The sequence below is a fragment of the Choloepus didactylus genome, chromosome 19, assembly GCF_015220235.1.
Source record: "Choloepus didactylus isolate mChoDid1 chromosome 19, mChoDid1.pri, whole genome shotgun sequence".
Classification (NCBI taxonomy): Eukaryota; Metazoa; Chordata; class Mammalia; order Pilosa; family Megalonychidae; genus Choloepus; species Choloepus didactylus.
The window spans coordinates 25,921,950-25,934,118 of record NC_051325.1 but is presented as its reverse complement, the minus strand read 5'-3'; the positions used below and the strand labels follow the sequence as shown (position 1 = coordinate 25,934,118).

Sequence of the window (12,169 nt, the reverse complement as noted above, 5' to 3'; positions counted from 1 at the left end):
AGTATATATTGTCTCTTTTATTTTATAAAACAGACAATTTATGAGATCAGGTTGACTTATGCTTTATTTTATGGACTCTTGGCTCACTTTTATGATTATAGCTTGCTATCCCAGGATCAGAAAGATTTGCATTTACTTCTATTTCTTTTATGGTTTCTTCCCTTTTTTTTTTTCATTTTTCTCTTTAATCCATCCAAATTTAATTTTGGTGTATGATATCAGTAAGAGATCAATCCTTTTTTTCCCCCTAAAGAATCATCTCACTGAAGTGGGATTATAGTTTTTAATAGATACAGCCATTTTAGTCAATTTGGATCCATTTTTTTTCACTCAGTATTCTTTTCCATTAATACATTTTTCTGCCTTCCTGGAGTCATAACTCAGTGTTTTCATTGTAATGTTTTATTATGTGGTTTAACACTTGGAAGTGGAAATTCTTCTTCATCATATTAATTTTCACTTTTGTCTCACCATTGCCAGTAAGATTCATGTTCCAAATGAATTTAGTTTAATTATATTATGTTTCCCTCTCCCCCATTTAAGAAGGATTTTGATTAAAATCATGTTACATTTATAAATTCATCTGAAGAAAACTGACACCGTTATAATTTGTAGTTTTTCTGTCACAGAAACAATGTTTTCCTCTTCACTTAAAGCATCCTTTCATTAGGTCTCCCAGCAAAATCAGTAGCCTTCATTAGAGGTCTTGTTTCTTTAATGAAATTTTCTATGGCTTTATGTTTCTGGCAGATGAGTTCTGGTTGTTGATACTTGCATATTTATTTTTTAAGTAAATATCTTAGCAGTGCCCATCTTCCTAAGCTCTAATAAATAGTATATGTTGCCAATAGATTCTATCCAGTTTTTCATATTCACATTACAGTCATTTAATCTCACCTTGTTTTGCCCCTTGTCTTATTGCTTTGTATAGACCATTCTAGAATAATATTAAATAGTAGTGTAGAGTGAGCATCCTTCTCTTCATTCTGAGACTAATGGGAATTTCACTGTTGTGATACTGTTGATTTGATATTGACTAGCTTTGAGAGGTATTTTTTAACATACTAAAGGAGTTTACATTTGTCTTACTTGACTAAAAGTTTAGAAATTTATGTTGTATGTTATTATATGTCTCTTTGACATCTATTTGGATGATCATTATGTTCATTTCTTCTTTTATGCATAGATGTGATAATAATAGATCTCCTAATATGGATTTATCCTTTTGTACCTGGGGTAAAGTTTACTTGCCTATTGTGTATTATTTTTTAGAACACAGAATTTCCTAATATACTTTATGCTTTTGGAGTCCTTTTTTTATGTGTGATAGATTTATCATTTTCTTTTTCGGTATTTTGTCCAGTTTGGGTATAGTATTTATAACAGTGCAGGGGGTAAGAAATTTTAACTTATTTGCTCAACAAATTTTCTAAATGGAACTTTGAAATAATTCTATAATCACCTTTTTATTATTCATATAAATGGAGATGAGTTGGGAAATTGTTAACCTGGAACACCTGGAAGCTTCCCAGATTCTTTATGACTTTCTTTTCAGATTGTATAAATCTTTTGCCTTTTATTAAAATGTGTTTTTTAACCCTACTTTTGCAATTAGAAGAAACGCTCATTTGATAATACTGAATCATAGGTAAACTTTGACAGTGACGTTTGGCCATTGGAAAAAAGTCAATGTGTTGTGCTAAATATCAAGATATTGGTTGTGCTAAATAGTAATCAAAGAAATGCAGATTTTGAAAAAGGAATATTGTTTTTCCTATAAATTAAAAAGAAAATTATAGCATCCATTGTTTATGAGGTGTGGGGAAGCCCATCCTCAAAAACAAGAATTAGGGGAATATAAATAGGTTTAAGCTTTCTGAAAGGTCTTTTAGCAAGGCTTATCAAAAACTTGCTCCAGTGTACATATCTTTTGACCCAAAGATCCCACTCCTAAGAAAATTGATGATATATTTAAAGATTTTGCCACAAGAATGTTCATCAAAACATTATATCTACCATTGAAAAATTTAAAAAAAAAACAAAACATAAACATAAATGGACCCAAAGAAGAGACCGGTTAAATAATACACTTATGCAAATATATCTATTCAGATGAATTTTACACAGCTGTTAAAATTAAGACAGAAATATTCAGTGAAATGGATGTATGTTCAAAATATATTTTAAGTATGAGAACAGGATACACGTGAACTGGTTGGCAGTGGTTATCTCTGGATCTGGATATTACAGTTGAACTTTTTTTCTTATCTGTGTTTCCTAAATTTCTATATGATTAGCTCTTTTGTAAAGGGGAATAATAATACAAGTGGATTATAATGCAAGGAATTAATGATAGGACTCTTTTTCTCTTTTTTCTTCCTCCAAATATAAATGCATTCATACTAAAAGTTTGTGTTTTTGATATTCAGATTTGGCTATGCAAATTAATATGGGGATGTATGAATACAATGGAAAGAGTGGCTACAGACTAAAGCCAGAGTTTATGAGAAGACCTGATAAGCATTTTGATCCATTTACTGAGGGCATCGTAGATGGAATTGTGGCCAACACTTTATCTGTTAAGGTATGTACATCTCTATTACAAAAATGTTGCCAGCAAGTCTTGATCATCATCTATTTCATGTGCAGAAGCAGTTTAGTCATTAAAAATTTGGTAGCTACCAAAGGCTCTCCTTCCTTCACACGTTTTTCTCTTTAAAGATCAAATCCCCATTACAAGTTTTCAGAAGTCACATGGTTGAGAAAAAGGAGCTACACCTCACTCTTCATATGTTAAAAATTAGACCCTAAATCTAGAAAACAAGCTGATGAGATTCACTATGGCCAATCCCTTCTGTTGGTGTAGATATCCCACGGTAAAATTTACCTCATAAATTAGTGACTTATATTGGAGAGATCGTCTCATCTTTTTTTAAGTTCTAGAAAAATAGCCACACTGACAAAATGAGAGGAGAAAACATTCTCTCAATAAGTTATTAAATATTGAATAAATGCTTTCACATTCCCATAGCACTGTGTTTGAAAATATACCAGAGTGTGCAGGGATTTTAAATAAAACCAGAGTTGCTTTATTAAATATACATCTGACCCTAAAAACTTAATTGCAAATGATTCTTTGCAATCTTTGAAATTGATGTTACAGCAGAAATAAATATTTTTTTAATTCCATATACTTTTTTTATTTTTTATTTTTTATTGAGATTGTTCACATACTATACAGTTATCCAAAGATCCAAACTGTATGATCAGTTGCCCAGGGTACCATCATACAGCTGTGCATCTATCACCACAATTAATTTTTTTTCAATTTTTAGAACATTTTCATTACTCCAGAGAACACATAAAGACAAAAAAAGGAAACTCAAATCCTCCCATACCCCTAACCACCCCCCCTCCATTATTGATTCATAGTTTTGGTATAGTACATTTGTTACTGTTGAAAGAATGTTAAAATACCACTAACTGTAGTATATAGTTTGCAATAGGTATTTAATTTTTCCTATATGCTCCTCTATTATTAACTTCTAGTTATAGTGTCATACATTTGTTCTAGTTCATGAGAGACATTTCTAATATTTGTACAGTTAATCACGGACATTGTCCACCACAAAATTCACTGTCTTCTACATTCCCATCTTTTAACTTCCAGCTTTCTTTCTGGTGACATATGTGACTCTGAGCTTACTCTTTCCACCATCTTCACACACCATTCAGCCCTGTTAGTTATTCTCACAACATGTTACCATCACCTCTGTCCATTTCCAAATGTTTAAGTTCACCCTAGTTGAACATTCTGTTCCTAATAAGCAACTGCTCCCCATTCTTTAGCCTTGTTCTATATCCTGGTAACTTATATTTCATGTCTATGTGTTTACATATTATAATTAGTTCATATCAGTGAGACCCTGCAATATTTGTCTTTATGTGTCTGTTTCATTAAACTCAATATTAGTGCCCTCAAGTTTTCTTCATCAACCCATTTTTTTAAAGACAGTTTTGTTCACACACCATACATTCCGTCCTAAATAAACAAACATTGGTTCCCTGTATAGTCATGTATTTATGTATTTAGCACCATAGCCACTATCTATATAAGGTCATCTCTATTTCTTCCACAAAGAAGGAGGAAGAGTCAAAGAAGATAGATAGACAAAAGAAAAAGAAAAAAGAAAGAGAAAAAACCATGACAGCTAGAAAGCAACAAAAGGAAAGACAGCATTAAACTAAAGTAGAATAAAGAGTCAGACAACATCACCAATGCCAGGAGTCCCATACCCTTCCTCTGTGCACCCCCCTCATATGGATTTAGCTTTGGTATATTGCCTTTGTTATATTAAAGGAAGCATAATACAATGTTTCTGCTAATTATAGTCTCTAGTTTGCATTGATTGTATTTCCCACCCCCAAATCCCACCCTATTTTTAACACCTTGCAATGTTGACATTCATTTGTTCTACCTCATGTACCTTTTATTACAATCTTGGAGCACTCTATGTTTCACTGAGTTTTATGGTCCCAGTCTTTATCTTTTCATCTTTCATTCTGGTGTCCCACATGCTCCTAACCTTCCTCTTTCAACTATACTCACAGTCATCTTTGTTCAGTGTACTTACATTGCTGTACTACTATCTCCCAAAATTGTTTTCAAAACTTCCCACTCTTGTCTTTTCTTTTCTGTCTGCAGTGCTTTCTTTAGTATTTCCTGTATGGCAGGTATCTTGTTCACGAACTGTCATTGTCTGTTTGTCAGAGAATATTTTAAGCTCTCCTTCATATTTGAAGGACAATTTTGCCAGATATAGGATTCTGGGTTGGTGGTTTTCCTCTTTCATTATTTTAAATATATCACCTACTTCCTTCTTGCCTCCATGGTTTCTATTGAGAAATCCACACATAGTCTTATCAAGCTTCCTTTGTATGTGACGGATCACTTTTCTCTTGCTTTAAGGATTCTCTCTTTATCTTTGATGTTTGATAATCTGATTATTAAGTGTCTTGGCGTAGGCCTATTCAGATCTATCCTGATTGGGGTATGCCTTGCTTCTTGGATACGTAATTTTATGTCTTTCATAAGAGATGGGAAATTTTCGTTGATTATTTCCTCTATTATTGCTTCTGCCCATTTTCCCTTCTCTTCTCCTTCTGGGACACCAGTGATACGTATATTCCTGCATTTTGTTTTGTTCTTAAGTTCCTGGAGACGTTGCTCATATTTTTCCATTCTTTTCTCTATCTGTTCTTTTGTGTGTAGGCTTTCAGGTGCCTTGTTCTCCAGTTCCTGAGTGTTTTCTTCTCCCTCTTGAGATCTGCTGTTATATGTTTCCATAGTGTCTTTCATTTCTTGCATTATGCCTTTCATTTCCTTAGATTCTGCCAGTTGTTTTTTCAAACGTTCGATTTCTACTTTGTGTATGCCCAGTGTTTTCATTATATGCTTCACCTCTTTTGCCATATCTTCCCTAAACTTTTTGAATTGATTTAGCATTAGTTGTTTCAATTCCTGTATCTCAGTAAAGTACAAGTTTGTTCCTTTGACTGGACCATAACTTTGTTTTTCTTAGTGTGGGTTGTAGTTTTCTGTTGTCTAGGCATCTGGTTTCCATGGTTACCCCAATCAGGTTTTCCCAGACCAGAATGAGCTCAGGTTTTGGAAGGAGGGAATAGTATCCCATTTCCTGATGGTGTCTTAGAAGATTGGTACACCCTGTGAGGCCTCAAGTTACTGTGCTTTTCCACCCGGCAGGTGGCACCTGTCAGCCTGTAGCTCCAGACTGGTGTAAGGAGGTGTGGCCCGTGGCTGTTTTCCCCCAGGCTCTGGGGTCTAGTTCTGAATGAAAGGCAGGGAGTAGAGCTGGGCCTCCTCTCTTTCCTCTTAGGGAAGATAACCCCCTAGGGAGAGGTTATTAGCATTTGAATAGTCTGTCTGCCTGTGCTGTCTCCACCCTTATCTGGGTCAGAGTGCTGGGAACTGAAAATGACTGAGGCTTTCTCCACTGAGCTGAAAAAGGGACAGAAAGCCCCCTTCATGGTCAGTCCATGGCCACCCTCCAGCTCTCCAAAGTCAGTCATCACCAAAAGCCTCTGTCTGCTCATTGGGGATTCATAGCTTGTATTGGGCAGTCCACGCTTGTTAATTAGAACCCCAGTTGGAGCTCGCCTGAGCTATATTCACTTGTTCAGAGAGTGCTGCTCTCTGTCACAGCGAGGCTTTGCAGTTCGGGCCATGGGAGGAGGGGGCTCCTGGCTTGGATCCGCAGTTTTTACTTACAGATGTTATGCTGCGATCTTGGGCATTCCTCCCAATTCAAGTTGGTGTATGATGAGTGGACAGTCACGTTTGTCCCCCCTGCACTTATTCCAGATTATTTACTAGTGTTCCTGGTTGTTTATTAGTTGTTCCAGGGGGACAGACTAGCTTCCACTCTCTCTATGCCGCCATCTTCTTCTGTCTGAGATAAATATTTTTAACTGTAAGAAAATATTTTTAATACTACGAATGGGAAGTGCATTTTTATCATGAGCTTTTTACATAGGTTCTAGGAGCTCTTGGTTATTGTAGCTGGAATTTCATGTAATTTTTAAAGTTTCGTTTCTTTTTGGTTTAACTGCATAGTTCATCTGGAACTAAGAAACATTTTTTATTGGACGTAAGTGCAATTTTCAGATTGATCTTAAACCAAAAGCATGTGAAGCACTATGTAAAATTATGTTCTGTAACGTTTTCACTAAGTTTATCTACCCTAAGATGTTTAACTCATTTTTATCTTAAAACATGTCGTTTTATACCAAAAAAAATTTTTTAAATAAAATTTTAATCACATTTCACAATTATATCTTTTAAAATCATTTCAAGCCATATATATAAAGAGTGAAGTCGGCAGAATTAGAGCTTCAAGATTGTATTTATTTTAGGAAATTGTTTTCAGCAAAGGGTATTTAATTCCTGTCAAGTTTGATTAAAATAAATGCCTAAGCATCCTATACTGATAACATGTTATTTTTGGAACTCTTGTCAGTTGTCTTTATAGTAGGTCAAACTATGTATGTTTTTGCCTTGTTTGCAGATTCATTTTGTTTTGCATGTTTGCTTGCTTATTTTTCTTTTTCCTTGAAAATTGTATTGTTACAGCATAAGTGATTGTAAAACGGTGACACAGAGGCAAGAAAGTAAGTTGAGCTGTGAAGCGGACACAGTTGAGCAAAAGACAAGTGTAAAGTGCTACCTCAGTCCAGAATGGCGATGTTTCCAGAGCCGTCAGTCTCCTCTCAACAGCCAGGCCAGGCTGTAGTAGAGCTGACAGGGGGTGCCAGGATGCAACACATATTTGTCCCCCTGTGCCTTTGCTCTGATTCTCTGGCATAGAATTTAGAGAGTCAGAACAGACCTGTGAGCTCCAATGCTGATCACCACCCCATTTTACTGAAGAGAACAGTTAGAGATAGCATTGTTATTTTAGTTAAGGACTTCTACTTTGATTGAACATATGAAGCACTCAAAATCTTTGGTATATCTGAATTCTCAGTATGATTCACATAACCTGGAGGGTTCAAACATGTTGTAAAATGTCTGCTAAGTCCTTCTACTCATGTAGAACCTAAAGCTAAACAAAGGGATTGTTGCAAGCAGGTTCCATGCACTTAGGCTGAAAAGAACATCCGGGGGCAGCCAGTTGTCCCAGGGCAAATTCAGACAGCCTCTTCCTCATGGCTTCCTCTCTGACGTGTTCTGAATTTCTGACCATATAGGTGTGTAGCTGATTTTGACCTCACTCAGGCTCTGATGGCCACTCGCATGACTCCATTGTTCTGAGGCCGTACCTTCTGTCTGATTACCGGTCCAGCCATATATTGGTAACTGTGTCTCCTTTCATGGACTCAGCTCAGAAAGCTCCTGACCACCAGGTAGCTTTATTCTGACTCTCCAACCCAGATTCAATAGCAATTGCTTTCTGCTGCTGCCCCTCTCTGGTGTAAAGCAGCAGGACGTGTTGTTCTTTGCTTCCATTAACCTTTATGACACCCTGATTGATAGCTCAGGTTTGGAAAACTGGCTCAGAAAAAGAGACAGACATGGAAGACATTTTATGAATCTGTGAGTTTTAAATCTCTTTTAACCCTCCAACATCCATTAGTTACAGAGCTGGGCAAAGGATACCCACAATTATTATGGATGGCTAAGCAGATAAGGTTAGGGGTGATGATAAATTGGGTCTGATGCTTTAAAGTTGATATTTGGTTCATTTATTTCCTCCTGTACAACTTTGACTTATTAACTGATTCCTTCTAACCTCAGCATTTTTGATATTATTTCCTATACCAACTCAACTCTTTAAGTGAAATAGAAATCATATTTCTATTCCGGCTTCTATTTCATTTTGCTTATATTCAACATCCACAATCAATATTTGTACTCACTTATCAAGAGCTCCTTTTTTATTGTTTTCTAGATTATTTCAGGTCAGTTTCTTTCTGATAAGAAAGTTGGGACCTACGTGGAAGTGGATATGTTCGGTTTGCCTGTGGACACAAGGAGAAAAGCCTTTAAGACCAAGACATCACAGGGAAATGCTGTAAACCCCGTCTGGGAAGAAGAACCCATTGTGTTCAAAAAAGTTGGTCTCGTGTTCTTTTTTTCTATTATTTACTTATTTATATTATTTTATTAGAGAAGTTGTGAGTTTATAGAACAGTCATGCATCAATTTATACAAGATTCCCAAACACCACCCTATTATTAACACCTTGCATTGGTGTGGTCCATTTGATACAACTGATGAAAGCACATTTTTGTAATTGTTCAATTACCTATAGTCCATGGTTTAACTAGGGTTCACTGTTTGTGTAGTGCAGTTTCATGGACTTTTTTTTTTTTTAATTTTTATTCTACTGCCATATATTCAAACTAACATTTCCCCTTGTAACCACATTCAGATACATATTTCAGTGCTGTTAATTACATTCACAATGTTGTGCTACCATCACCACCTTCTATGACCAAAGCATTTCCATTGTTCCAAATGGGAACTCTGTACATTTTAAGCAATAACTTCCCATTCGCTGTCATCTCCCCCCATCCACACCCCCCCGGATCCCTGGCAGCCCATATTCTGGATTCTGACTCTATGAGTTTGGTCTCGTGTTCTTGACATGCTCTATAAATGCATATTCTAGGTGTTTTGTATCAAGGGAAGAAATGAAATGAGTAATTATTTGTTGCTTAATTTGGGAATTTGCAAATTTAGAGAGCAATGGCATCTTTAAAACTATCCTGAAAGGTATTCAGGAACTCTGATAATCACTTGTTTTAATTTTATGAATTGTATTGTACATCAATTAATCAAAGCATGCCTCACTTTGGAAGACCAGAATAACTTAGAAGATTAACTTACATCTTCTCATAATGAGTGCCAAATGACGTATTTTCATTGTAACTCAATGAAGTAGAATAGAGAGAGAAAGGAGGTCTGTACTGTCTTTGAAAAGACTGTTACTAAAACTCCTAGAATCTCTAGCCCCTTGTAGCAAATCTTCTTAACCCATGCCTACTACCTCAAAGAAGAAGGGAAGTTCAGTAGAAAGTGGAGTAGGCTTTCTTACCATATCACTTGCTTTCATCTGACCACAACAGACAAAGGCAGTCTTCTACAAAGAGAATGTATATTTTAAGGCACCCTTTCTGAAATCACTGAGCCTTCTCTAGTGTTTTAGGATGTTTCCCTCATTTCATACCCCAAAACATTCCTTTTGGTAGTAGAGTATGATAGTCTTATATTTCTTAAGGCTTCTTCAAATATTTCAATGAACCTAACATAAGCTTAGGCAGTTTCCCTCCTAAGTGATAAACATGATTTGCTTGATAGACGTAAGTTAGGATGAATGTCTTAAAGTCTTATTAAAATAGAGAGTCCCAATGGAGAGACCCTAACACTATTTCCTAATGCAACAAGTACAGTTATCAAGCAGCTGCCATATTTCCACAGGCCTACTCACAGTTTCCCCTCCCTGCAGAGCAATCCAGTGAGTGGAGTGTACACTTGTCAGGTTTTATTAATGCGACCACAACTCTCGTTGATTTTGCTGGTGATCAAAGTGTCTGCAGGGAAAAAAAATCATTACACACATTGGGGTGTGGTTAACAGCATAGGGTGGCCCTGGAGACTACCTTCCCAGTGTCAAATCCCAGAACCACCACTTAATAATTGGGATGTCTTGGGCAAGTTACCTTCTCTCTCTATGCTCCAGTATTTTTCATATGTTAACTGTGTTAATAATAGTATCTACTTCATAGGGTTATTGTAAATAATCTGTAAGTCGTTACATTAAAAGAAAACTCTTCCGAAAATGTCTAGTCTATTGAAAATTTTCCACAATTATTAGTTTGCTGTTCTTAGCAAAAGCATTTTAAAAGATGGAAGTTACTCTCATGTTCATGACATGAGCTATAGCTGCACAATTCAATTTTTTTTACATTGAGGAAAAAATGAAATGAGAATTTACTTGATGCCTAATCTGGGAATTTACAAATTTATAAAGCAATGGCATTTTGAACGCCATCCTGAAAGCATTTTTTGATTTTTGGCCTTGCTTTGAAAGTATAAATGTCATTTGAAATAGTCATTGAAAATACAAAGCAAGTGCTAGCACAATGATAAGACCATTAACTCTTTGTACTTCATAGAACTTGTGTCATTTCCACATTGAGAGTTTTCATGTAAAATGAAAATGCCCTGTGTATTGAACAAATGCCTCATTGGGGTAAGGTGATAGATCTTAGATGAAGCCATACCTCTGGTTAACCATATCTTCTCCTTTAGGAAATCTGAATTGTGGAGCATCAGCTTAACTTTTTATCTAAATTAGCCAAGTAGAAACTTCTACTTAGATTTGGAAAAGCACTGTCTGTTTGAATAATACCCTGTTAATTCATTCTCAGAATTGATTGTTCATGTAACCGTTTATGCTTGAACTCTCCTTTTAGGTGGTTCTTCCTTCTCTGGCCTGTTTAAGGATAGCAGCTTATGAAGAAGGAGGTAAATTTATTGGTCACCGGATCTTGCCAGTACAAGCAATTCGACCAGGTATGGATAATGTAGTGAGAAGCATTTTATTGAAATTGTAAAGAGAAGCATCACTGCCTTATTTGATCATTAAAGAATGATTTATAAGGGTATTTGAAGCTTTGTAATTTTGTTATATAACCAGGCTATATTTATTTATTTATATTTTAATTCAGCAATTTCATGTTTTTGTGATGCACTATAGTGCATTAGTCAACTCTTGCCACTGTAATTCTGTGTAACAAATCATCAGAAAACTCAATGGCTTATAACAACCAGTATCTGTCTTCATGCTCACAGTTCTGTGGGTTGGCAGAGGTTTGGCTGGTCTAAGCTGGGCTTAGCTGGATTGCTGTGCTTCCAGCTGTGGGTTGGGTTTAGGTCTGCTGCACATGTGTTCATTCCTGGGGGCCCAGGCCACAGAAGGGACTTCTATGGCAGACCATTGAACTGCAAAAGGGCAAGTCTAAGTCTGCAAGCACATTTTAAGCCTCCACTTGCCCCACATCACTAACACCTCATTGATCAAAGCAGAGTATTTGGCCGAGCCCAAGGTCAAGAAGACTTGGCAAGTGTAATTCTATTACTTTGTATTGCCAGATCTTTGCATCGTTCAGGAGGATGAACAGGGGGCAGTTTGGACTGATAAGTCAATCTGTGAGAGACAGTTTGATTTCTATTTTGTTGGGGGAAATATGGCTGGAAAAGTAAAAAATAAGAACCAACAATCTTTTTCTCTCTGATGAGAAAAATACCTTTTCATTCAGAACCATGTGACTAAAATGTAAAATAGTGACCTGTTTGTCATCCTAAGCCAGCTAAAATAGACACTTCCGTCACATGGATGTTCATGTATTAGAACTAGCATTGTGAAGACAATATGTGATACCCAATATTATTGTCACCCTCCAGGCTATCACTATGTCAGTCTGAGGAATGAAAGGAACCAGCCTCTGATGCTGCCAGCTGTCTTTGTCTACATCGAAGTGAAAGACTATGTGCCAGATACATATGCAGGTAAAAAACCTAATTTAAAGGGATATTTCCATTTGGAGGCATTCATATGTGTGTGGTTTCTTGAAAGGAAAACTG

General features: G+C 36.2%; 1 protein-coding gene across 6 annotated transcripts in view; it reads left to right on the top strand.

The window, feature by feature from the left end:
* The window catches only part of PLCB1 (phospholipase C beta 1), an 856,401-nt gene that overhangs the window by 605,656 nt on the left and 238,576 nt on the right, over positions 1-12,169 (top strand). For all 6 annotated transcript variants that reach the window (XM_037811315.1, XM_037811314.1, XM_037811311.1 and 3 more), the window contains 4 exons: positions 2,430-2,584; positions 8,469-8,633; positions 10,999-11,098; positions 11,990-12,094. In XM_037811315.1, the coding sequence (XP_037667243.1) occupies positions 2,430-2,584; positions 8,469-8,633; positions 10,999-11,098; positions 11,990-12,094 (525 nt within the window). The remainder of the gene's footprint in view (positions 1-2,429; positions 2,585-8,468; positions 8,634-10,998; positions 11,099-11,989; positions 12,095-12,169) is intronic.